Genomic DNA, 22270 nt, shown 5'->3' on the forward strand with positions numbered 1-22270 from the left:
TTTGTACCGGGTTCCGACATTTCCGCTTCCAGGGCGACGGTGACGACGGTAGCGGTGGGAATAGCGGCAGGACCAGCAGCAGCGATAGCCGAGGCGTTTTGCTTTGGTCTCCCCGAGAGAGGGGGAGCCGGCACGCCGGGAGTTTGAACTCAGGTGCGGGGCTGGCCTGCACGCGCGCACTCGCGGCCCTCCCCTGGGAGAGGAGCGCGCGCACGCCTTAGTGCTGGCGGGGCTCGGCCGCCGCGCGCTGATTGTCCAGCCCGGGCGAGGAGACCGGGAAGGGAGGGGGGAGACGTCGCGAGGCGGTGCATGCTCGTCCACGCGCTTTTCGGGCTCATTCTTCGCTCGCTCTCCCGGGCTTTACGCCGTGCAAATCGTCCGCGTCACCTGCTCGGCTGCCTATTTCCAGGGACCGCGAGGGCTTGTCTCTTGCAAGACAGGTGTACGATCGGAGATGGAGCAATGAGTCAGGTCTCTGATTCTTCCCACGGATTCCCTCTAACCCTCTTCTGGCTACGCTGAATTAAGGAGTATCGGTTTAAATTCTGCTGCCAAGCACCGGGCTTCTTTGCAGTGCGAATTGCAACTTTCTGCAAGGTTTCATGTTGATCTTTCTGGAGCAAAAAGCTCGTAAATTGTGAAGTAGCTGTTACTCATCATGTTACTTCAAGATGACCATGTCCTTAAAAGAGATTCTGAACTGTGAAATAGTTCATGGACATAACAGTAAAGAATTGGTTAGGATAAATAAACATTAGTCATTTTCACAGTTCTGTAGGATCCTCTCTGAGGAGATAACTTCGTATTAAAATATTTTTGGTGTGGGGAAAATGTTGACATGGATCCTTTTGTTCCTAAATACCAAATCTCAGGTTTGTGCGAACACTCAAGTCCATGCTGCGCGGTATATATCTAAAGGGTCAAGGATTCTTAATATTTCAATCTATTGAAAAATGAAGGAAAGGTTTTAAATAGGAAATAAGAATTTGTTTTGTGTCATATGTTTAATGTAGTTAAGCCAGAGGTCCTTGCGGTTGTATTTTTGAGCAATATGCTGTATTGCAGTTATTGATATGGAAAGTCATATGGGCTTTTTCATACCCAACCCTCAACTTTTATTACGGGTAGTCCTCAGCTAATGACCACAATTGAGCCCAAAATTTATGTTGCTACGTGAGACATTTGTTAAGCAAGTTTGCCCCATTTTATGACCTTTCTTGCTGCAGTTGTTAAGTGAATCATTGCAGTTAAGCTAGTAACATGGTTGTGCTTCCCCATTGACTTTGCTTGTCAGAAGGTCGCAAAAGCTGTTCACACGACTCTGGGACACTGCAGCTGTCAGAAATATGAATGAGTTGCCAAGCATCAGAATTTTGATCGCATGACCCATGGGGATTTTGGCAATGGTCATAAGTGTGGAAAACAGTCATGCCACTTTTTTCAGTGCTGTTGTAACTTTGAATAGTCACTAAATAAACTGTTGTAAGTTGAGAACTACCTGTACTAATTTTCTTCATTTTTCCGCATTTTTGGTTTTCTTCTCAGTGCCAGTTTACTCTTTTGTGCATTGTAACATATTTGGTTTCTTTGATGCAGCGCTATAGATTAAGTAGTATTTCCTAACTCTGGTGCCTTTCACATGAATAAACCTCAGCTCCCAGAATTCCCAACTCAAAATGTTTTTTTCTGAAAATTTGGGGAAATTTTCATAATTGGTGAACACGATGTTATTGGTGCATAGGTATTGTAATGTTTACTTACACAGTCACATTGGTTTTGCTAAAAGGCATTATGTATTTCATTCTGTCAGTAATGTTAGATTTAAGGCTGGGTTGTGTAGAGTTAAAAACATTGGTTTTGAGTTTTAAACATTTTTTTTACTGAACTATAGTAATGAAGAGACTAGAATGTTCCTATTAAATACCATAAATATTACATTAATAATTAAACCGAATGCTTACGTTTGGAGACTAGGTTAACTTCGTAAAGTTTTGTTCTCTATCTGCGCTACTTTGAGTATGTTAATGTCAGAATCAGATTCACATATACACTGCATATTACCTTCATTGCATGAGTATGACCAGTTGTTTAACTGCAGTACAGTATATCTGTTGTCTTGCTTAGATGGACTTTACAAAACATTGTGACTTTCTACATGATCCTTATATTTCCTACTGAGGGATTTTTTTTAAAGAAAATAAGCAGATAGAAAATTTTTATGTTAATGTTGCATTATGATATTTAATATAGAAGGATACAGATTGCCTGGATGATGTACTCAAATAGCAGCTCAGAATTTAGTACAAGAGCTTGCAGAAATGATATATTTTACAGTTACTGTAGAGATGGGAACTTAGTAATAAGCAGAATACTTTAGTAGACTTTAGCGATACCAATACCTTTTGCCATTGCAGTAAAACTGTCTGGTGTGTAATTATAATTTAAAAAAAATACTGATCTCATTTTTTCTTTTTAAAGATATATATTTTTCCCTTAACCCACAGGTGGAAGCTGGAGGTGGACGTACAGCAATATTGTGCTTCTTTGCAAAGAAGACCTCAACATCCTTTCCCTAGCAAGGGCCATCCTGAAGGGGGATTTAGATTTGGGGTGACTCATCTGCAAGAGCAGCACAGTCTGTAATTTTTCTCAGCTTTTAACAAGGCTGGGAAAACTTGCTGCACGCCATTCTGGACTCTCCGACTCCAGAAAGATGTCAACAAAGTGGAAGGTATTGGACGGGACCGGCGCAGAAACGATTTACTGAAAAATCTTTGTAGTCGTAAAATTCTTTCCTGGGCAAGAGAGAGAAAGCGTAAGGACTTGGCGTAATCTCCGTATTGAGGACTGTCAGACTAACGCGATGGCTCAGGTAACAGGCCCTGGTTCTCCCATCCTGTCCCACAGGAATCCATCATTCAGGAAGTGGCTGCAAAGAGCCATCTGTGATAATCCATTCTGTGTAACATAAACTGTTCAGCTCTTGATGGTCTGCTGCAGGAATCAGCACTGTAAAGCTTGGAATGCTTGGACCCTCCTGGTCAAAGTTCTGGGGGTTACCAAGCTGTTCTGTCCCTCTTCTCACAGCCATGTTTGGAGCATGTGTTGTTTGCTTTCTCTTACAGCCAGTTCCAGTTCAAGCTGGAAATGTTGTCGTATTTTTCTTGTCTTTCACTTCAAGCCTAGGGGCTTATATGTATGTTGGAGAAGGGGCTGATGGGTGAGGGAAGAAGAATGTCAAGGCACTTCTACTGCCCCAACCCCATTTTCCAGCTTCACGTTTCATCAGCAATATTTGACTGTAGTATCAAAGTTTTTAGGTAGTACTATTTTTTTCACAGTGGGGTTTGCAAAAAAACAATACGGGACAAAGTAAATGTGTAAAATCTACATACAACTTTATACATATTTTTGTCTCTTTATCATCTTCAGACTACCCCAACAAGCCATCCCAGAAATTCAGCTTTGCTACCCAAATTGTGTCATTTGCCATATCTTTTGCAACCCACTGGGGGGGGGTGGGAGGAAAAAGTACACCCCAACCATAGGAAATTTGACTCTTTGTTTCATCCAATACATCAAACTGCATCTTTGATTGATCTTACAGCATTGAGTCTAATCCGGCATTTACTGCTATATTTCTTTTTACATATATTTTATTTCCTGTTCTCCTTACTTCCTCAGTACAATTATCAATATGTCTTGGGATCTTACAGTCTTGGGAAAATGTTCTTCTGCCCTAGTTTTCCATTAGCAGCTATTGCTGCTCCTGCATTATTAGCCTTTCAAGCTACTTTTCAAAAATCACAGTGTCATTCCAGAGCTCATTGCCCCATCAGGATGCCAGATACACTGTGGGGAAATTAAAATGGCAGCTCCAGTAGTAGCACTTATAGGCTCTTCCTGATGGGCTTCTTTCCCAGAACCTGGCCGAGTTTTGCCGCTGTTAACAATGCTTCTTTTTCTTCAGCAAGAAAAGATGCAAACAGAATCCCCACTGACTGCAGGGTCTGAGTCTAGTGGCAATTAGGGCTTTACTAATCCCATTTCTATTTGTTTCATTGTTTGAGGGAGTGAGGTGGGGTTGTCCGTTTCACTACCACTGAGGCTGATGAGGCCCCAGCCAAACCCAACTCCCAGTTCTTCTGTTTTTTCTTCTTGGCTGACTTAGCTCTTCTCTGAAGTATTGTAATTCTCTTTCAATAGTTGTGATCATCTGTCACTAGATGCCTATATTGAATGCCAGAATCTGGCACAAATGTTTAAATTGCTGCCATGCTGTACATCTACGCCTGTGCAGCCCCTGGGTTGCAGATCCAGCTATGACATTTGGTGTTGAAAGTTGTCACTTTGACTTATGCCTCATTTTAGATGTTGGGGGACAGTGGGACATGCCTTTTGCATTTTGCATTCTCTCTCTCCCATCTCCCTTCTTCTTTCACTTAATGAACATCTTCCACTTTCTTGCCAATCAACATGACTAACTTTGTGTAATGACCTCGGAGTGAGGCCCTGAAAGATGATTAAGCTAGGTCTCCGGACATTACAAAACTGTAGAGTTTCTGCTGTTTTATGGCTGTTTCTCAACATCTATCTTTATATGAGCAAAACATCAGAAGCAGTAGCCAAGGCTACCTGTGTAGTCTCTTAATTCTTTGGCGAAGAATTGATGGAAATGGTTTGCCTCATGGAAACTGACCAATAGCCGTGGATTTAAGAAATATATACATATTTCTGTCTTTTCTTCATGACCCTGCTAGCACAGATAATAAACAGTAACTTCTTGTACGCAGGGGATAAGAATTGCCCCACATAACAAAGAAACGATGTTCAGAAAAGCCGGTCCTTTTTTTCCTTGTTTTAACAGACAGATGTACACAGAAAGCTGAATTACTTAGATTCTGGTAGATGTGAAATGATTTCCAAGATACAGACAGAAGTAGAGTTATTCAGCTGTTCAGACCCACAGCAGAAACATGCTTTGGAAGTGGCATTGGCATCATGATGGTCGTTTTATGTTGGCACTTTCTTAAGCCGTGCCTGTTTCTCGATGTGCGCAGTAGCCATGCTCCCCCAGGGAAATACACATTTAAGCTAAGAATGGGGGGAGCGGGGAACAGGGTAGGATAAACTTGTGTCATTCTATCAGTGCTTCCTTAACTCACAAACATATATGCCTGAAATCACATGGCTTTTGTGCGGGTCCAGGAAATATGTAGATTTTTTAAGAAGGTGCCAGCAGGTGCCCTGAGTCTGCCCCCATCTCTTATGCACCTTTTGGGATTTGGATCCAAAGTTGGTTCAGCTTGTTCTTTCAAGGAAACTGTTGAATTAACCTTCCTGAATTGACCTAATGAGAGTCTTCTCTCTCATCAGACCTTAATGACATTCACCAATCTTCAGTGGTAAACTTCCACAGCCTGCAGCAGCAGTATGACCGTATTGTCAGATTGTAGCCCACCTCTTAAAAGACACAGCTGCAGTCTTACAGGGATGACTACTTTGTTTGGAATCAGCTTGGCTGCATCGATTGATGTTGTTCTGCTTTTTTTTTTCCCCTGTTTGCAGGCGAGCCTCTTGGCATGTGAGGGACTCTCTGGTGTTTGCCTGGTGCCAACAGTTGCCAGCAAGAAGATGATGCCGAAACAAAGCTCTAAGCAGGTGGAGAACGGGGAGAGAGGGGGTGCGCCGGACATGCTGGTAAGGGCCAGCCCATTTTCAGCTGTCTGATGCTGCACGCGCACTTCGTTGTTCTCTGTTCCAGACATGTTGGATGACAGAGCAGAGAAAACAGGATTGGGGCAAGGGAGGCTTGGCTTTCAAATTGTCAGATTTAAATTTTGAGCCATTGTAGCCAGTATCCTCCTTTCTGTCTGCCAGGGTCATCGCAAGGAGAGCGAGAAATCGCGTAGTCGGAAGGAAGAAGAAACAGCAGAAGGGTCTCCTCCTAAAAAATCCCTTAAAAAGGCAGGTAATCTTTCATTATATGGCCTAGTAAAGATCCAGCCCTCCAAAGAATGCCTCAGAAGCCATCAGGTGATGGAACTAAAAAACAGGCTATCAGCTGTGGAAGTGTGTTCTCCCACCACCCACCCCCATGTTGGTGAGCAGGGCTGTGACTTATTTTCAGGAAATTTCTACCTAGTTTCTAAACCTGAAGTAGTTTACATTTTAAATATGTGAAACAACAATAATGAAAGTGCAGATTGTATAGTTCAGTTTTAGAAAGAGTTACAAGAGACAGGCTTAAAGCAAGCGCCTCACTTTAAAAATCAGGAGCAAAACAGCTAAATGAAAACTGCTAAAAAGCATGATGAAAGCATGTACCAGCCTTCCAATATTCAACAGAAGGGGGTAAGTGGGATTGTTATTGTAAGGTATTCCCAGGCAGGAGTGTCACCGCTAACAAGGCCTGTCCTCGTGTTCACAACACAGAAGCCTTTGGGGCTAGGCTGGCAAAACATGGGCAGGGCTTCAAGGGCTGACAGCAGGGTTTGAGCGGCTTCGTGCAGGTGGGCAGGTGAGAACTGAATAATTAATAACCAGTACTTTGCCTTGTGCTTTGGGAACCAATAAAAACCAGATTTTGGGGGGTGGGATTTTGTATAATACGTTGTGAGAAGATGACCATTTAAAACCACTTTGGCCACTACCCCTTAATAAACTGCTGGGGTTTCTGCACACTTTTCAGGACAATCTTAGATGGACACTTAGCCAAATGCTGGCTGAGAGTAATTTAGACTGGCCAAATCAGCAGGAACTGAAAAATCTAGCTGTTTGCACAAGCTGAAGATAAGCAAAGCCACAACCATTGCTACAGTGTGTATGACAGCCCATGAAACTTCCATGGGAATGCATCCCTGTCTAGCACAAGCTTTTATCTTTGTACAATTTTTTTTATGATTGTAAGCCATCCAGAGTTACCCTGAGGTAAGATGGGTGGCCAATAAATTTGTTTGTTTGTTTGTTTGTTTGTTTATAAATAAATAAATTTAATAGTTAACTTCTTCACCTGCTTGATTATTTTAAATAGTTCTTCATGTGTTTCTGAAGAATAAGAAATAGGAGAACTTTATTGTTAGGCTTGTGCAACATCTGTGCCAAATTTCATTCTGCTCCTTTCCAAATAGGTCAGCCTGTTAATGATCATTATCCCTAGCCATGGTAGCCAATAAGATTTGTCATCTAATACATCTGAAAGGCAGAAAGTTAGGATTAGTCAGACAAACTGTCAGATGCTTGACCATGAGGCTTCCCCCCCCCCCTTAGTGTCTGCTGCATATTATAAGACAGGGGTCTTCAAACTTAGCCCTTTTATGACTTGTGGACTTCAACTCCCAGAAATCCTTATCCAGGCATGCTGGCTGAGGAATTCTGGGAGTTGAAGTCCACAAGTCATAAAAGGGCCAAGTTTGAAGACCCCTGTTATAAGACATCATCCTGTGGCTTGTGGTGGTAGCAATATGGTTAGTTAGTGTCCTTGAATCTACTTTAATTCTTGTGGCCGAATTACAAGGCACATAGATACTGTTGCTGCATCCAGCATCTATTGCATTGGGATAATTCAGATGAAGAATAGGAGCTTAGCAATCATTATGTGACCTTTTAAAATAAATATTCTTTTTCTATGAAATATAAAAAACCCTCTCTTAGTGTCTTTGGAACGGTACTCTGAGTTCAGTGGATAAATCTCTGGCGGTAAACCATAAGAATTGAAGAAAATACTATTCAGCTGGAGTAAATGAGATTAACAGAATTGGGCCAAAGTGCATTTTATATATTTAGTTAGGGTTAATGCTGTCAGATTACTTAACTTCCCAAGATTTCTATTCTCTTTTAAAACTGCCCATCTGCTCTTAACAGACTACGCTCAATACTTTCAGACCCCCCTGACAAACCCTCAAGGGAAGGCTGGGTTTCTTTCTGTGGAATTGCCCCATAACACCCAAGACAGTGAAGTGAATTGTTGGAGGCAGAGCAGATATTTGCTGGAAACTCCATGTTAATTACAGCAGTTCCTCTCCAGAATGTTGCAATCTTATCCAAAACAGCCCAGAGGAGTTTGTGCATTTCTGGAAGCGTATTTCCCGAACAGGAAGTGGATTGTAATGCTCCCAAGAAAAATCACTTCCTGGCCTGGAAACTCACAAGCCACTCCGCACTTCTCAAATGCAGAGGAAAAACAGATTGCTTGGCACATGCCTATCATATATTAAGCTAAATGAGATTAAGTGGAAGTGGGCAAATATCCACCATGTTTCTGTTGAAGATCAACCTATTTCCATTAGGGGTCAAATATCAGATATTTTTTGCATTTTTAACAGAAGAACATACTAATAAATCTGTGTAATTTAAAAGAAAAAATCCAGGCAATCTGTTCCATACCAAACAAAGCTAAAGAGGCAACCTGTATCATGTCAACGCTGCTAACATTGGATGTTTTTGCTTTGACAACAGATGGAGATGCAACCCTTTTCTTCTTATGGTTTACTCTTAGAGTTAGAGCTAGAGTTAGATGATGCTGGGGGGAGGAATGTGCAAGAGAGTTTAGCTAGACATAATAATACTGAACCTAGTGTGTGAACCAAGGTTATTGAAATAAGAGATGATAAGAATTGGTGGGTTGGAGAACTGGAGGGAAAGCCTGCATTTCAAACTAATTGGAGAATGTGATTTATGACTGTTAATTGGAGGAGGGGATTGTGCTTAGATACCATGTGCTCAGGGGAAGGGAATCCAGATTTGGGTAAACAATGCCTCAAAGTTCTTTGAAGAGTTTTATCTGTCAGAACCATAACATATCAATTGTAAAAATTTAAAATAGTTATGTAAGAGATGCTTTGTTTTCTTCCACCGTGTTGTGCAATTCATTCTGCTGTGGCTTGAAACAGGGAGAGTGGACAGTCTGTAGCAGCATCCCCGCAACCTTTTGGGCACCAGGGACTGGTTCCATGGAGAGAGGTTTTTCCGTAGACCGGAGGGAGCGTGGTTTTGTGTGCTGCCTGCATCTTGTGGATGAGGCTTCGCTTGTTTGCATGACCTGGTTTCTGGCATGCTGTAGATCAGTGCCAGTCCACAGACCTGGGGTTGCCCCCCCCCCCGGTCTATAGAGGAGGCAGAAGTACTGTATAAGCACTGACAAATCTCTTAGTTAAACCTCCTGACAGATGTGCAAACACTCAGTTGGAAGATAGCCTGGATAGGCATGTTGCATGTTTGCTGAGATGTTGTTTTATGCTTGCTTGCAGGTAATGGTGATAGAGCAGAATGGATCCTTCCAGGTCCGGATTCCCAAGAATTTTATTTGTGAGCACTGTTTTGGAGCATTCCGGAGCAGTTATCACCTCAAGAGACATATCCTTATTCATACTGGTAAGCCTAGGGTCATTTGCCAGTTGATAAGCTTAACTAAGACATCTTGCTTTCGGAAATAGGCAGTGTGTGTGTATATATATGTGCGGGTGCAGATGCTCAACATACCAAGAATCCAGCTCCTATCTTCACCCTGGAAGTAGTTTCAGCAGTCTAAGTCTTGTAACTGGAAAGTGTAGTAAAGGAAGTTTAGTAGCACTACCTCTAACTTATGACCAATTGTTTAATGACTGGTAATAGTGGTGACAGATCTCCCCATTGGTACTTACGACCTGGTTATGAAATTCGAACGCACACACATTGCGGCTGCATTTTAGGTGCTTGGCAAGTGGCCTGCATTTATGACCATTTGCAGTGTCCCATGGTCACATTTTATGATAGTTTCACTGAAAAAAACCTAGCATTTACTTCTAATTTCCAGCAAAACCAGCCCATAGTGAACAGTGGGTTCACTTAACAACCATCGCAGAAAAGATTGTAAAATCAGTCGCACAGGCGACTTGCTTTAACGATTGTCATGACTTATAACTGTAATAAGCCGGCTTTATTATGGTTGTAAATCAAAGACTACTTGTACTGATTGTGATGCAGAACCACAACCTGCAAAAGGGCTATCAAATGTTGTTCTCCATTTGCTGAAACAATTTCTATCCAGGTTATCACAGAATCCGTACATATCTATGCCTCTCTCAATTTCAGGCTTAAATGTTCTGCAGTTTATGTGTTCAGGGAACAAAATTGTTAGCTTTAAAACATCATTCCAGTCAGTTGCCCTGTCCTTGGGCTACCGGTAGATGGCGCTCTTCTCTTTGAAATGCATCAGTCAAAGGCTCAGGCTGGATGCCGGGTTAAAAGTAATTTGGCCTTTGAGATTAATGAATTATATCAAGGAGAGAGAAATGTTTACATGTTTTCGTGTAGATTAGCCATGGAACTTTACTGTAAATATTCCGCACTTCATTTTTCCAAGCATTCTGAAATCTATAGTATAACCGATGGAGTGGCAAAGTAGCTCTGGTTACTGTGGAAGAGATACTCTGGGTTTCTTCTGCCGTCTTTCATATGGCAGAAAGGGGGAGGGTTTCTTAATCTGAACCAAACAAATTATTAACCAGTATTTTAACTGGCTAGTAAATTTCAGTAATATGCCTATTTTTTTTTTTTAAAAAAAAGATTCAGAAGAAATACTTTGGATTTTAGGTGAGCACAGTTCTTCTCCGTTATCCATGAAAGTCACTGGACTTTTTCCAGGCTGCCCAATGGGCCTGAAAAACTATTGCAGCAGTCGCTGATGCTTTAAGTAGTTAATCCATTAAAGTTAATGTGATTCTTGAAGTAGCCAGTTTTTTAAAAAAAATCACTTTCAACTTGCAAGCCTGAAGAAAGTCAGGCTTTTTAAATAAACAGCAAGGACATATTATGTTTGCATAAGGCAGGGGTCTTCAAGCTTGGCCCTTTTATGACTTGTGGACTTCAACTCCCAGAGTTCTTCAGCCACAGTGCCTGGCTGAGGAATTCTGGGAGGTGAAGTCCACAAGTCATAAAAGAGCCAAGTTTGAAGACCCCTGGCATAAGGCCTGGAACATTTCTTCCAAATCCTGGATTATTTTTGAAATACGCATCACTCTTAATAAGTACTAAAGCTTCCTGCCTATTTATTCACCAAATCTCTAGAGCACGGGTGTCAAATTCAATTGTGTCATATGATGTATCGTGACATTTTTTTGCCTTTGCAGATCTAGGGTGGGCATGGCCTATGTGTGACCCATCCAGCCCATGGGCTGCCAGTTTGACACCCCTGCTCCAGAGTGTGCTCATCTTTAGAATTAAATAAAGGGATATTTTTTAAAAAAATATCTCTTTGTGAAATCATGGAAGAATTCCTTCAGGCCTGGGACTGTAAGAAAAGGGTTCGCCTATTTCTTTTCTAAAACACTGGATGCATGAAGAGCAGCTTCGTCCATGTAGAAATAGACTTGCAGAAATAATCTCCAGCTCTTGAAGAACTAGAAACCAGGGTTTCCAAATTCACAATCTGGGCCTGCCTTGCCAAGTGAAAAGTAAGGTTAGGGAAGGGAAGAGTGAGAAATGACATCGCATTTTCATTTGGGCCTGGAGTGTCCTGTAGCATACAGTCCACCAAGACCATCTCTTGTTTCAGTGTCTTATATGACTTCCCTAGGAATCTCTGCTTTGTATGGTTAGATCTTTGCTTAGAAGGATTCTTGCCACCTTGTTTCCCTCTAAAAGTATAGGGGTTACAACTCCGGAAATAATTACTTCCTCCCTACCCTCTGTTAAAGGAGAGAAGCCTTTTGAATGTGACGTGTGTGACATGCGCTTCATCCAGAAGTACCATCTGGAGCGCCACAAGCGTGTCCACAGTGGAGAGAAGCCATATCAGTGTGAACGCTGCCTGCAGGTAAGAACTCTTTCCATTTGTATTCCACATGTAGAGCGGGAATCTTGGCAGATGTGTGTTAAGACTTCACATTAGCATAGAGAAGAGCACTACAACCTGTATCTACAACTGGACCATCTGTGGTCTGCTTCTTGGATGCATTTGCCAGATTCCTTTCAATGTTTGCCCAAACCACCTCCTCTTGACTGGCTTGTGCAACTGTAAACTGTGTCCCACTAGAACTAGATTACTTCTGCTGCATCCCCCTTCCCTTCGGGGGAATAGGTCCATGTGCATGGCTGCCAAGCCCATCTCCTTCTCTTCCATCCCCTTGCATGGCCAGCCCCATTCACTGTCCTGGTGGAGTCACACCAGTCCTATCCCTGGCCCTCTCGTTGGCCTTGTTTCTTTCAGCCAGCTCAGATCCTCTCTTCATTTTTGCCCCAATGCTCACCATGATTTTTCATCCCCACCAAAATGTCCCTGACTCCCCCATTCCCTTGGGCTTCTTTTTGTTTCTTCTGGAAAGCCTTCTCCGAGTTTGGTAAAATGAGGACCCAGATTGTTGGGGGGGGGCAATATGCTGACTCTAAACCGCTTAGAGAGGGCTGTAAAGCACTGTGAAGTGGTATATAAGTCTAAGTGCTATAGGCTGACTCTAAACCGCTTAGAGAGGGCTGTAAAGCACTGTGAAGTGGTATATAAGTCTAAGTGCTATATGCTGACTCTAAACCGCTTAGAGAGGGCTGTAAAGCACTGTGAAGTGGTATATAAGTCTAAGTGCTATATGCTGACTCTAAACCGCTTAGAGAGGGCTGTAAAGCACTGTGAAGTGGTCTATAAGTCTAAGTGCTATATGCTGACTCTAAACCGCTTAGAGAGGGCTGTAAAGCACTGAAGTGGTATATAAGTCTAAGTGCTATATGCTGACTCTAAACCGCTTAGAGAGGGCTGTAAAGCACTGTGAAGTGGTATATAAGTCTAAGTGCTATATGCTGACTCTAAACCGATTAGAGAGGGCTGTAAAGCACTGTGAAGTGGTATATAAGTCTAAGTGCTATATGCTGACTCTAAACCGCTTAGAGAGGGCTGTAAAGCACTGTGAAGTGGTATATAAGTCTAAGTGCTATATGCTGACTCTAAACCGCTTAGAGAGGGCTGTAAAGCACTGTGAAGTGGTATATAAGTCTAAGTGCTATATGCTGACTCTAAACCGCTTAGAGAGGGCTGTAAAGCACTGTGAAGTGGTATATAAGTCTAAGTGCTATATGCTGACTCTAAACCGCTTAGAGAGGGCTGTAAAGCACTGTGAAGTGGTATATAAGTCTAAGTGCTATAGGCTGACTCTAAACCGCTTAGAGAGGGCTGTAAAGCACTGTGAAGTGGTATATAAGTCTAAGTGCTATATGCTGACTCTAAACCGCTTAGAGAGGGCTGTAAAGCACTGTGAAGTGGTATATAAGTCTAAGTGCTATATGCTGACTCTAAACCGCTTAGAGAGGGCTGTAAAGCACTGTGAAGTGGTATATAAGTCTAAGTGCTATATGCTGACTCTAAACCGCTTAGAGAGGGCTGTAAAGCACTGTGAAGTGGTATATAAGCCTAAGTGCTATATGCTGACTCTAAACCGCTTAGAGAGGGCTGTAAAGCACTGTGAAGTGGTATATAAGTCTAAGTGCTATATGCTGACTCTAAACCGCTTTATAGAGGGCTGTAAACACTGTGAAGTGGTATATAAGTCGAAGTGCTATATGCTGATCTAACCGCTTGAGAGGGCTGAAAGCACTGTGAAGTGGTATATAAGTCTAAGGTGCTATATGCTGACTCTAACCGCTTAGAGAGGGCTGTAAAGCACTGTGAAGGTGGTATATTAGTCTAAGTGCTATATGCTGAATCTACCGGCTTTATAGAGGGCTTGTAAAGCAATGTGAGTGGTATATAAGTCTAAGTGCACGTATATGCTGACGTCTAAACCGCTTAGAGAGGGCTGTAAAGCACTGTGAAGGTGGTGATATAATTCCTAAGTGCTCTATGCTGACTCTAAACCGCTTAGTAGAGGCTGTAAGCCCTGGTTGAAGTGGTATATAATTACTAAGTGCTATAATGCTGACTCTAACCCTTAGAGAGGCTGTAAAGCACTGTGAAGTGGTATATAAGTCTAAGTGCTATAGGCTGACTCTAAACCGCTTAGAGAGGGCTGTAAAGCACTGTGAAGTGGTATATAAGTCTAAGTGCTATATGCTGACTCTAAACCGCTTAGAGAGGGCTGTAAAGCACTGTGAAGTGGTATATAAGTCTAAGTGCTATATGCTGACTCTAAACCGCTTAGAGAGGGCTGTAAAGCACTGTGAAGTGGTATATAAGCCTAAGTGCTATATGCTGACTCTAAACCGCTTAGAGAGGGCTGTAAAGCACTGTGAAGTGGTATATAAGTCTAAGTGCTATATGCTGACTCTAAACCGCTTAGAGAGGGCTGTAAAGCACTGTGAAGTGGTATATAAGTCTAAGTGCTATATGCTGACTCTAAACCGCTTAGAGAGGGCTGTAAAGCACTGTGAAGTGGTATATAAGTCTAAGTGCTATATGCTGACTCTAAACCGCTTAGAGAGGTAAAGCACTGTGAAGTGGTATATAAGTCTTAAGTGCTATTGCTATACTCATTTTAAAACTCTTTCCCCTTTCTCTTCCTGACCACTAAGTGGCTGTAGCATCCATCAGTAGACATTCCAGTCTTCACCATCTAGACAATCATGCAGGGTTCATTTTTCTTTTCTTAGTAGCATGTCAGTTCTTTTAAGGTGGGACTGAAAAACATGGGGTGAATGTCATTCAATTTAATTAATTTCACAATTAACGTTTTCAGCGGCTAAGTTGAGAGGCTTGGATGTCAGATGAAATAACTGCATATAAATAATGTCATTTTTAAAACTGGAAAATTGACCTTATTTTAAAGGTGGGAATTAAGTAGGTTATGAGAAATTAAATAAGTGACGGAGAAATCAGTTAACTAACCAGTAATTGTTAATATAGTTAAAGTTTTATTTAAATAGTGGCCCATCTTTGTTGTTCAGTCCATGTTCTTCTCCTAAAGCATAGCCCTTGATAGTCCACTCAAAGGCCTCATTAGTCCATCTGAAATTACACACTTTTTTCCCATGTGTCAAGAAAATTCTGTCCGCTGTGGGTTTTGTTGCCATTCCAGAATTGTGATCTGGCATACCTAAGGAAGGGTCCAGAATTTCCTGAATGAGTTTGAACTGGCCAGCCTGGATTTTAGTTCTGTGTCTCTGCAAAAGTAAAATCGATGCTACAAATCCTGCATTCTAGTTGAGGTTCAGCTTCTTCTTTTTTAAAATCCTCTGAAAAGTCACTGTGGAGCACAGAGTATTCCATCTTCCTTCTCCCTTCTTCTTGAAGGGTAACTCTATGAGGGATTGGTGGAGAAAGTATAATTCCTTTGAAGTGAGCTTCCCTTGACAGAAGGAGGATTTGCCCCAGTCGCAAAGGCCCACTACCCCACATTCGGTTTTCAGTTGCACTGACCTAGAATACAGGGTTTATGGCTTTGCTTTTGGTTTTACATAGAGCAGGGGTGGGAACTATGGCCCTTGTGGACTTCCTGCTGGTTCAGCAATTCTGGGGGGTTGAAGTCCACAAGTCATAATGGAACCATCGTTCCCCACCTCTGGCATAGAGTCTTGTCTCTTTGGTCATCTCCCCGGATTTTATTTTTTCTCTCCTTTCCCTTTCACAGAGCTTCTCCAGGACAGACCGGTTGCTGAGACACAAACGAATGTGCCAGGGCTGCCCCAGCAAAGCATCCGACTCCCAGCTACTGCTTTAGAGTTGGGCCAGAGAAGAGTTGGGCTTTTAAGAAGGAGCTGGGACGCCCACCAGATGCTCTGGGAGTGGGCTTGTTCGCCTGCTTGTGTTTTGCGCCTGGGTTTGCCTGCTGAGCCTACTCCTGTGGAAGGAGCAGAGCTGAAAGTGGGCATAGACTTCAACTATGGTCTTGACACTGTAAATAAATGGAGGACAAAGCAGGGCTGGCTCCCAGCCATTTTGGGAAGCTCGCTGCAGTTGGGGATAAACATTGCCAAGGGTGCGCTTTCTGTTTCTGTTTAGTTTCTTTGAAATTATCACCATTTGCCTCAGGAAAGGCTTTGAAAGCATAGTGGGGGGGCCTTCTGCAAGCCATTCTGACCAGATCCGGTGCTCTCAATTAACAGACGATCTGCCAGATGGCTTGATATTTGGGCTTGCAAAAGTGGGAGAACGACAGGCAAATATTTTATGGAAAAAAAAAAAAAACAGTGATCACCGCCAGTCGAGCAGCGAACTATTTTGCGGAGCTGATCCACTACCTGGAACGGATTAGCAGCAGCAGGATACTGCACTCTGGCATCACAAGAGACTGTCTCATTTATGCTTGGGCATAAGGTCTACGGGACTTTTTTTTTTCTTTCCGTGCTATTCTCTTAACCGTGATTAGTGGTCTCAACTTTCAGGTTTCAAGAAACAAGGGCTGCAGAAGGTGACATGCTGTTGGGTCAACATAGAGATCTACCTTAGATGTGTTCCATTTATCAAGATCCGGTTGATATTCAGCTGGCTGGAAGGCTCTGTTTTCCTCCCAGGAGAGGAGGATAATTGTGTGTGGTCCCTTCACTTTCCCTTGTAAATAGCCATCCATTCAGGACCTACCTGTTACATATCCCTTCACGTGGAATTCAGAGCTTTCTTAGGCGGCAATCCTGTTTCCGTATAAATAATATGAAGCGCCAGCTCTAGTCCATGGGCACCCATCTTCTAAGCCTCATGCTGAAGAACGGCGATCTCTGTGGGGGGAGAGTAGGGGAGGGCCTCTTGATAAGTCTCTTGGAATAAAATACACCTTGGGAAGACTGAGGGTCAGCATTCCCATGCACCATGAATTCTGATTGTTCCTGGGATGCTTCGTTGAAGTTTGAAAATAAGGCTTGTTGCCAATATGCAATTTTTTAATACATGCTATTATTTCAGCTTAGTTGCAATAGGCAGTGGCAGGTTTGCAAGGGAAAGCAGGAACCCTCCCAAGACCCTTGTCCCCCCCCCCCCCCCGTCACATTTACAATGGTCTTTCTACAGGGCAAGTAATAATTTGTCTCTTGAGTCTGGAATAAACTTGTTAGAGGAGCAAACACCTCCATCTGAATGATAGATACAAATCTCACTTGGGCTTCAAATACATCCCTCCCTGAATTAACTACTCTTGAGTTATGCCTTGCTTTAAGATAGGTTTTAACCAAGGGCTATGTTGGTAGAGGAATGGTGATCTTTGGTCACGCTGGAGAGCTTCGTTCTTGAGGGGCTGCAAGTAGAAAGGTTTTATAAACAGAGATGGGATACTTTAGATCACTGTTTTTCAAACTTGACAACTTTAAGATGTGTGGGCTTCTTAACTCCCAGATGTGTGGCTGGGAAATTTTGGGAGCTGATCTTAACAATTGCCAAGTTTGAAAAATTCAAGATTGTTGCCCCCCCCCCCTTTCAACTATTTAGGAGATTCCAGTGTACTAGCAAGAGGCATTGTTCTTTTGATCATCTTTCTTCTTGCCTAGGGATCATGGGAGTTGTAATCCAATAAATCTGGAAAACATTAGCTTGGGGAATGTTACTGTAGAGGAGATCATTTTTTAAAAAATAAAAGCTCTTTGATTCCCCTTCCCTTGTTCATTGGAAGAGCCAATATTATTCACAGCCTAAAATTAACATTGACTTTTAGTTTGCAGTTTCTAGGAATGATTAGGACATCCCAAACTCTTGGAGGTTTGTTGCAGTTTTGGTGGGGCTGATAAAAATGAAAATGGCTGCTCTTTAGAAAAAAAAAACATACCACCCTAATATCTTTCAGTTTCCTGAGGATTGTTTCTCACCAAAGGGAAATAAAATAATTGCTGTAGGAAAAGGTTTGAGGAAATGTAGATATTTAGGAAAAAAGGAGGAAAGGAAATTGGAATGTAACTGTTTCAGGGGAAAGTAACAATGTGCTCAGGTGGGAGAAAAAAAGTTGCTTGAGTAGAAGAAATCTCTTTGTCAAGTACTAGATGTATTTTTCTGTCCTTCTGGTCCTAATCCAATAATTGAGACATGGCATTATAAAGCATATTCACTGTTGCCTAGTATTTCTCTAAGAGACGGGGTGAATCTCTTGAGTGAACCGCCTCATACTGCCAAATGCTTTACGTGCCAAGCAGGGTAATGACTCTGGGCTCTTTGGGGTCCTCTAAAGCATGTGCAGCTTTAGGAGCACAGGGATGTGTTTTGCTTAGGCTCTGCCCTCTTGCTAGGGTGCTGCCATAGGAACTCGGGAGGCTAGTTAACACGATGTACTCTGGGAGAGGAATTCCACATTCTTGACCAGCGCAGTCATTTATCAACAATCTAGATAGGCATTAATTGGTGTCTGCCAATTTTTGTTGTCCAGCTCTCTTTCCTTGTTCAGGAGTGAAGGAAGAAGAATGTTAACCTCAAAAACAAGTTGTATGTGACATTCATTGCTGAATTTTGCTCAGAAGTGAAGTACTGTATGGTGTTGTTGATGGGGGAGAAGGCAGAAAGAGTGTAACAGTTCAAGAATAATTTTAATAATTGGACAGAACAATATGGTTCAAGCATTTTTCTATTAAATTGCCTGCAGGCAGTAAGTTAGCAAAATGCGGGGAAATAGTTTTCTGTGGAAGGTTGTTTTATTTAAACAAATAGCTTGACCCTCCCTAATGAAATTGATAGTATCTATTAATTGCTATTGGTTCGTCTCGACTAGAAATGTTATGCAGTGGTTATAATTGCACTAAGGTCTTTGCATTTTCTTTTTCTTTACAGAGATGAAATTGAAAGGAAGTGAAACTTGCCTGGAAGTTTCACTGATTGCCACTCTTTAAAGTGCAAGGGACCAAAACCATATCAGAACGATTTTTTTTTTCAAATAAAATTATGCAGAGGCAGTGAGGTGAAAAGAGAACTAATATGTTGAAGGTTCAGGAAAGTGAGACTTAGCTTTTAGGTAAAAACAATGTACTGTTTTAAAATATTCAGTACCAGCACAATGGATGGAATTGCTTTGACGTGTTTGTATCAAAGAGATGGATGAATTGGATGGCTTGACAATTCCAGGTCACAGCAGACTGGAAAATGGGGTTCTGTGGAATGGAAATGGAAAATGTGAAAATGTGCTTCCTTTGTGGGAACATAAGAGACACACAATTTTACCAACACAGTCTTATGGTAATGTCTCTCCTGGAGATGGAGAAGCCAGTCTTTAGAGTGTATGTGTGATGATTTTCCCCTGTATCTTTGTCCAACCTGAATATGTTGCTTATACACACAGCCCCCCAGGAGATATACAAGTCCAGACCTCTGTAATTCTGACAGATAATGTCTTGTGTGTGTGTGTGTGTAAAACGACAGTGTATGCAAGCCAATCTGTGCGAAAGTCAGGTGGATTGGAACCTTTGTGTACCCTGAGGAGTGCCTGTATTTGTGTTGCGCTAAAGTGTAGCCAAGGGCACATTTTTTGAAGGAGCTTTATTTGCCCCTTGTCCTCCATCATACTAATTTCCCTCCATGGAAGTGAGAAATCTCATTTTGACAGTGGATGCCATTGGGAACTGTTGCTATTCCCATTCCTTTCCTTGGGTGCTGGTAGCAGAAGGACAAATTGTGCTTGTCACATGGACTGGGTGCCTTAAGGTGCTTTCCGATGTGCTGCTGCTGGTCTTAATTTAGGAGTTTGTTTAAATAGGAAGAAGATGTGACGGATCTTTTCTTGCAGTTCATATTTGGCTTTTACATAGTCCTCCTGAAAGGAAAAAAAACAATCTAGCACTTCAGCCTGACCAGATACCCTGTGGACTGAATGTGAAGGTCCAATAGCTTTTTCTAAGATAATTTATTTTCCTTCCCTTTAACTCAACTGATTTCGCAGGGAAGGGAATTGGGGCAGGGTTGTGTTACCCTAGGACAGGATCACTTTTAAATTGTAGTTTTTATAAGATGCTATAAACTTGTATCTTTTTACCATTACAGTGTGGTGTCTTTTCCTTTTTGTGTGAGTGTTCTATTTCAGTAATTGGAATAAACTCGGCTTGCTTTCCTTCCCAAACCTTAGCTTCACTGCTTCTCCATACCATTAGCTTGGATGTTACATATTCTTTGACCAGTTTGTTTTATTCTGCTGCATACTTGGATGAAGGACCTGCAGTGGAACACAAGAACAGAGAAGATGGCACGATACTGTGTTCACCAGATTTGAATGATCTTTTAGTTTTCTGAAGTTGCATTCCAGTGGTGGAGAAGGTCATAGCCAGAGTGGTAGGGCTGACTTTAAAAGATAATTAAGTTGCTGGTCCGTACTGATCATAGCTCTGTCAACAGCTCTCTCGGCTTTCAGGCAGAAATCTCTCACTTCTAGATCTGGGAGAAAATGCATTCCTAATAGAAAAGGGGAAAAAAACCATCGGGTCCATGTTAACAATATGTGTTGCCACAATAGCTGCTCAGAATATTACTGTAGATGTGCTGTGGGGAAGAGGTAGGCTTTAGGTTGATTATGCCCCGATCAGTGGTTGTGCTGGAAGCTAAGCAATCTGTTCTTAAACTTCCAGGTTTATGGTTCCAAAAATACCCAACTTCCAAATTTGGGCGTATTGGTTGGCTACAGGAACTTTAAACCACCTAACTTTATTGGAAGGAAGGGGTGTCTGCTCCTGTTAGATCATTTCACTTTTGCTGCATTAGTGCTGTCTATCCACCATTAAGTCATCACTAAATTAGTCCAGTGTGAAATTGGATTGCCAGAAAAATACAAGGAGAAACCCAATGCTAAAAGATGCAGCTTTGCCAGGGTTGTGTGAATCTGAAGGCACATCAGCTACTGGGTCCATCCTTTAGGGATACAATAGCAGAATGGGCGGCAAAGTTGATTGTGGGCCCAAAGCTTGAAATGATCCCTATTTTATTTACTTTTTTATTAGATGTTTTTATCCTGCCCTTTATAAGCAACTGAAGATGGTGAACCTACTAATACTACTACTCTTTTCCTCATAACAGCAACTCTGAGATAGTTTGGGCTGAGAGAGAGTGACCGGCCCCAAGTCATCCAGCTGGTTTTCATGCCTAAGGCGAAACTAGAATTCACAGTCTCCTGGTTTCTAGGCCAACACCTTCACCCCTACACTAAACAAACTTGTCTATGACTATCCCTATCCCTATGACTTCATCTCAGTGAGTGGGAGTGTTTAATAAACATTTTGTGGCTTTTGTTGCCACCACCAATAGAGCCAAGGATAATGTAAGGTTATTTTACCTATGGGCTGGAGGTGAAATCAAAGCCGCACCACAGAGACCCATCAGAAAGAAAGATCTTTCCAGGGCAAGTTTATGCCATGGGTAGGTGCAAGTGAGGAATGACCCTTATTAACAGTATTGGGGACAGTGGCAGCCCATATGCAGATCAGTGTGGATGAACCATTTCAAGGAGATTCACCAGAAAGTGGGGCCTATGCAAGAGATGTTAGGTTTTGCTCAAGGTGAATATTAATTTTCTGCATAATGCTGAAAAACAGCTGCAGCATTTCATGTCCCTGATCAATGCGCTATGTGTTTCCAAGCACAAAACACACCGTGTCAAATAAAAGCACAGTACAATAAAGATTTTATTGATCAATCACTTTGAGATTTTGCTACACATATTGATTCATTATTTCAATCCCATTTGAGATTAGTTTGTGATGTAAGTCGAACTACATCTAGAGCTTGCTCAGGGGGAAATTTTCACGCAGATGTCTCTCCTCCAAAGTCATAAAGTATCTTCAGCTGTTGGCACAGTGTTGTCAAGTTTTGTTTGCAATGTTTTCATAACCATTGTCCTGGGGGTTGATGACCGTTGTGGCACTCCTGAACCTGAAGTTGTTCACCTGAAAAAAGAAATTGGAAGATCAGGGCAAAATGCAAATGCTGAATTTGTAGCTTGATTCAGTAGGACTCCATCTGCAAATGGGCTCAGCTTTGAAAAGGCCCATTGTCTCCTTCCCCAGAACTCACTCTGAAGTTATCTCAGGATGATTTTTAGGCTTTGTTGGTGTGACACACTGAACCACATGCTAGCTAATCTACACCTAAAAATTAGAGTTAATCAAGTGAACTGCATTCTGATGCACTGCCTCCAAGTAACCTTCAGAATGGGATTGCTGCAAGTGACACCACCAGCTAGAAAGTGTCAATTCCTAGAGAAGCCAGAGTAGTCTGTATGCTTTTGTGCAAAAGATCTTTGTAGTTTGTGCTAGAGTTAACTGAATTGCATCAAAAGGTCTTAAGGCACCCAAGCTAAATTTAATTCAGATGGCTTTAGTTGCTTTGTTAAAGCTACTTTCATCCATGTAAAGTTGAATGGAGCTTGGGGCCCTATAAGTCCTTAGTGTACAAACTGGAGCAGAGGATAACTATAGTCCAACCCTC

At 42.1% G+C, this 22270-nt stretch overlaps 2 protein-coding genes across 7 annotated transcripts in view; one reads left to right on the forward strand and one right to left on the reverse strand.

Moving 5' to 3' along the window:
* The first annotated feature begins 1 nt into the window (after position 1).
* Positions 2-19831, forward strand: ZNF740 (zinc finger protein 740). Of its 4 annotated transcripts, none has more exons than XM_039330583.1 (7): positions 2-153; positions 2505-2872; positions 5569-5700; positions 5881-5967; positions 9249-9372; positions 11676-11794; positions 15528-19831. In XM_039330583.1, exons 2-7 carry the CDS (start codon positions 2864-2866, stop codon positions 15615-15617), a joined length of 561 nt encoding a protein of 186 aa, XP_039186517.1. In that variant the 5' UTR covers positions 2-153; positions 2505-2863; the 3' UTR covers positions 15618-19831. The 4 variants fall into 4 exon arrangements, with proteins under 4 accessions (XP_039186517.1, XP_039186519.1, XP_039186516.1 ...); XM_039330585.1 differs by having other exon boundaries at positions 5569-5661; XM_039330582.1 differs by having other exon boundaries at positions 2505-2731.
* Positions 16225-22270, reverse strand: part of ITGB7 (integrin subunit beta 7) — a 58897-nt gene continuing 52851 nt past the window's right edge. For all 3 annotated transcript variants that reach the window (XM_039330574.1, XM_039330572.1, XM_039330573.1), the window contains one exon: positions 16225-21729. In XM_039330574.1, coding sequence (XP_039186508.1) covers positions 21646-21729 — 84 coding nt within the window. In that variant the 3' untranslated portion in view covers positions 16225-21645. The remainder of the gene's footprint in view (positions 21730-22270) is intronic.

This window comes from Crotalus tigris, unplaced genomic scaffold (genome assembly GCF_016545835.1).
Source record: "Crotalus tigris isolate CLP2741 ecotype Arizona unplaced genomic scaffold, ASM1654583v1 scf7180000024429.2167931701:2281839, whole genome shotgun sequence".
NCBI lineage: Eukaryota > Metazoa > Chordata > Lepidosauria > Squamata > Viperidae > Crotalus > Crotalus tigris.

Coding starts and splice junctions, on each gene's coding strand:
- ZNF740 (XM_039330582.1), top strand. Junction 5,968..9,248: donor CTAAAAAATCCCTTAAAAAG/GCAGGTAATCTT, acceptor GCTTGCTTGCAG/GTAATGGTGATAGAGCAGAA. Junction 9,373..11,675: donor ACATATCCTTATTCATACTG/GTAAGCCTAGGG, acceptor CCTCTGTTAAAG/GAGAGAAGCCTTTTGAATGT.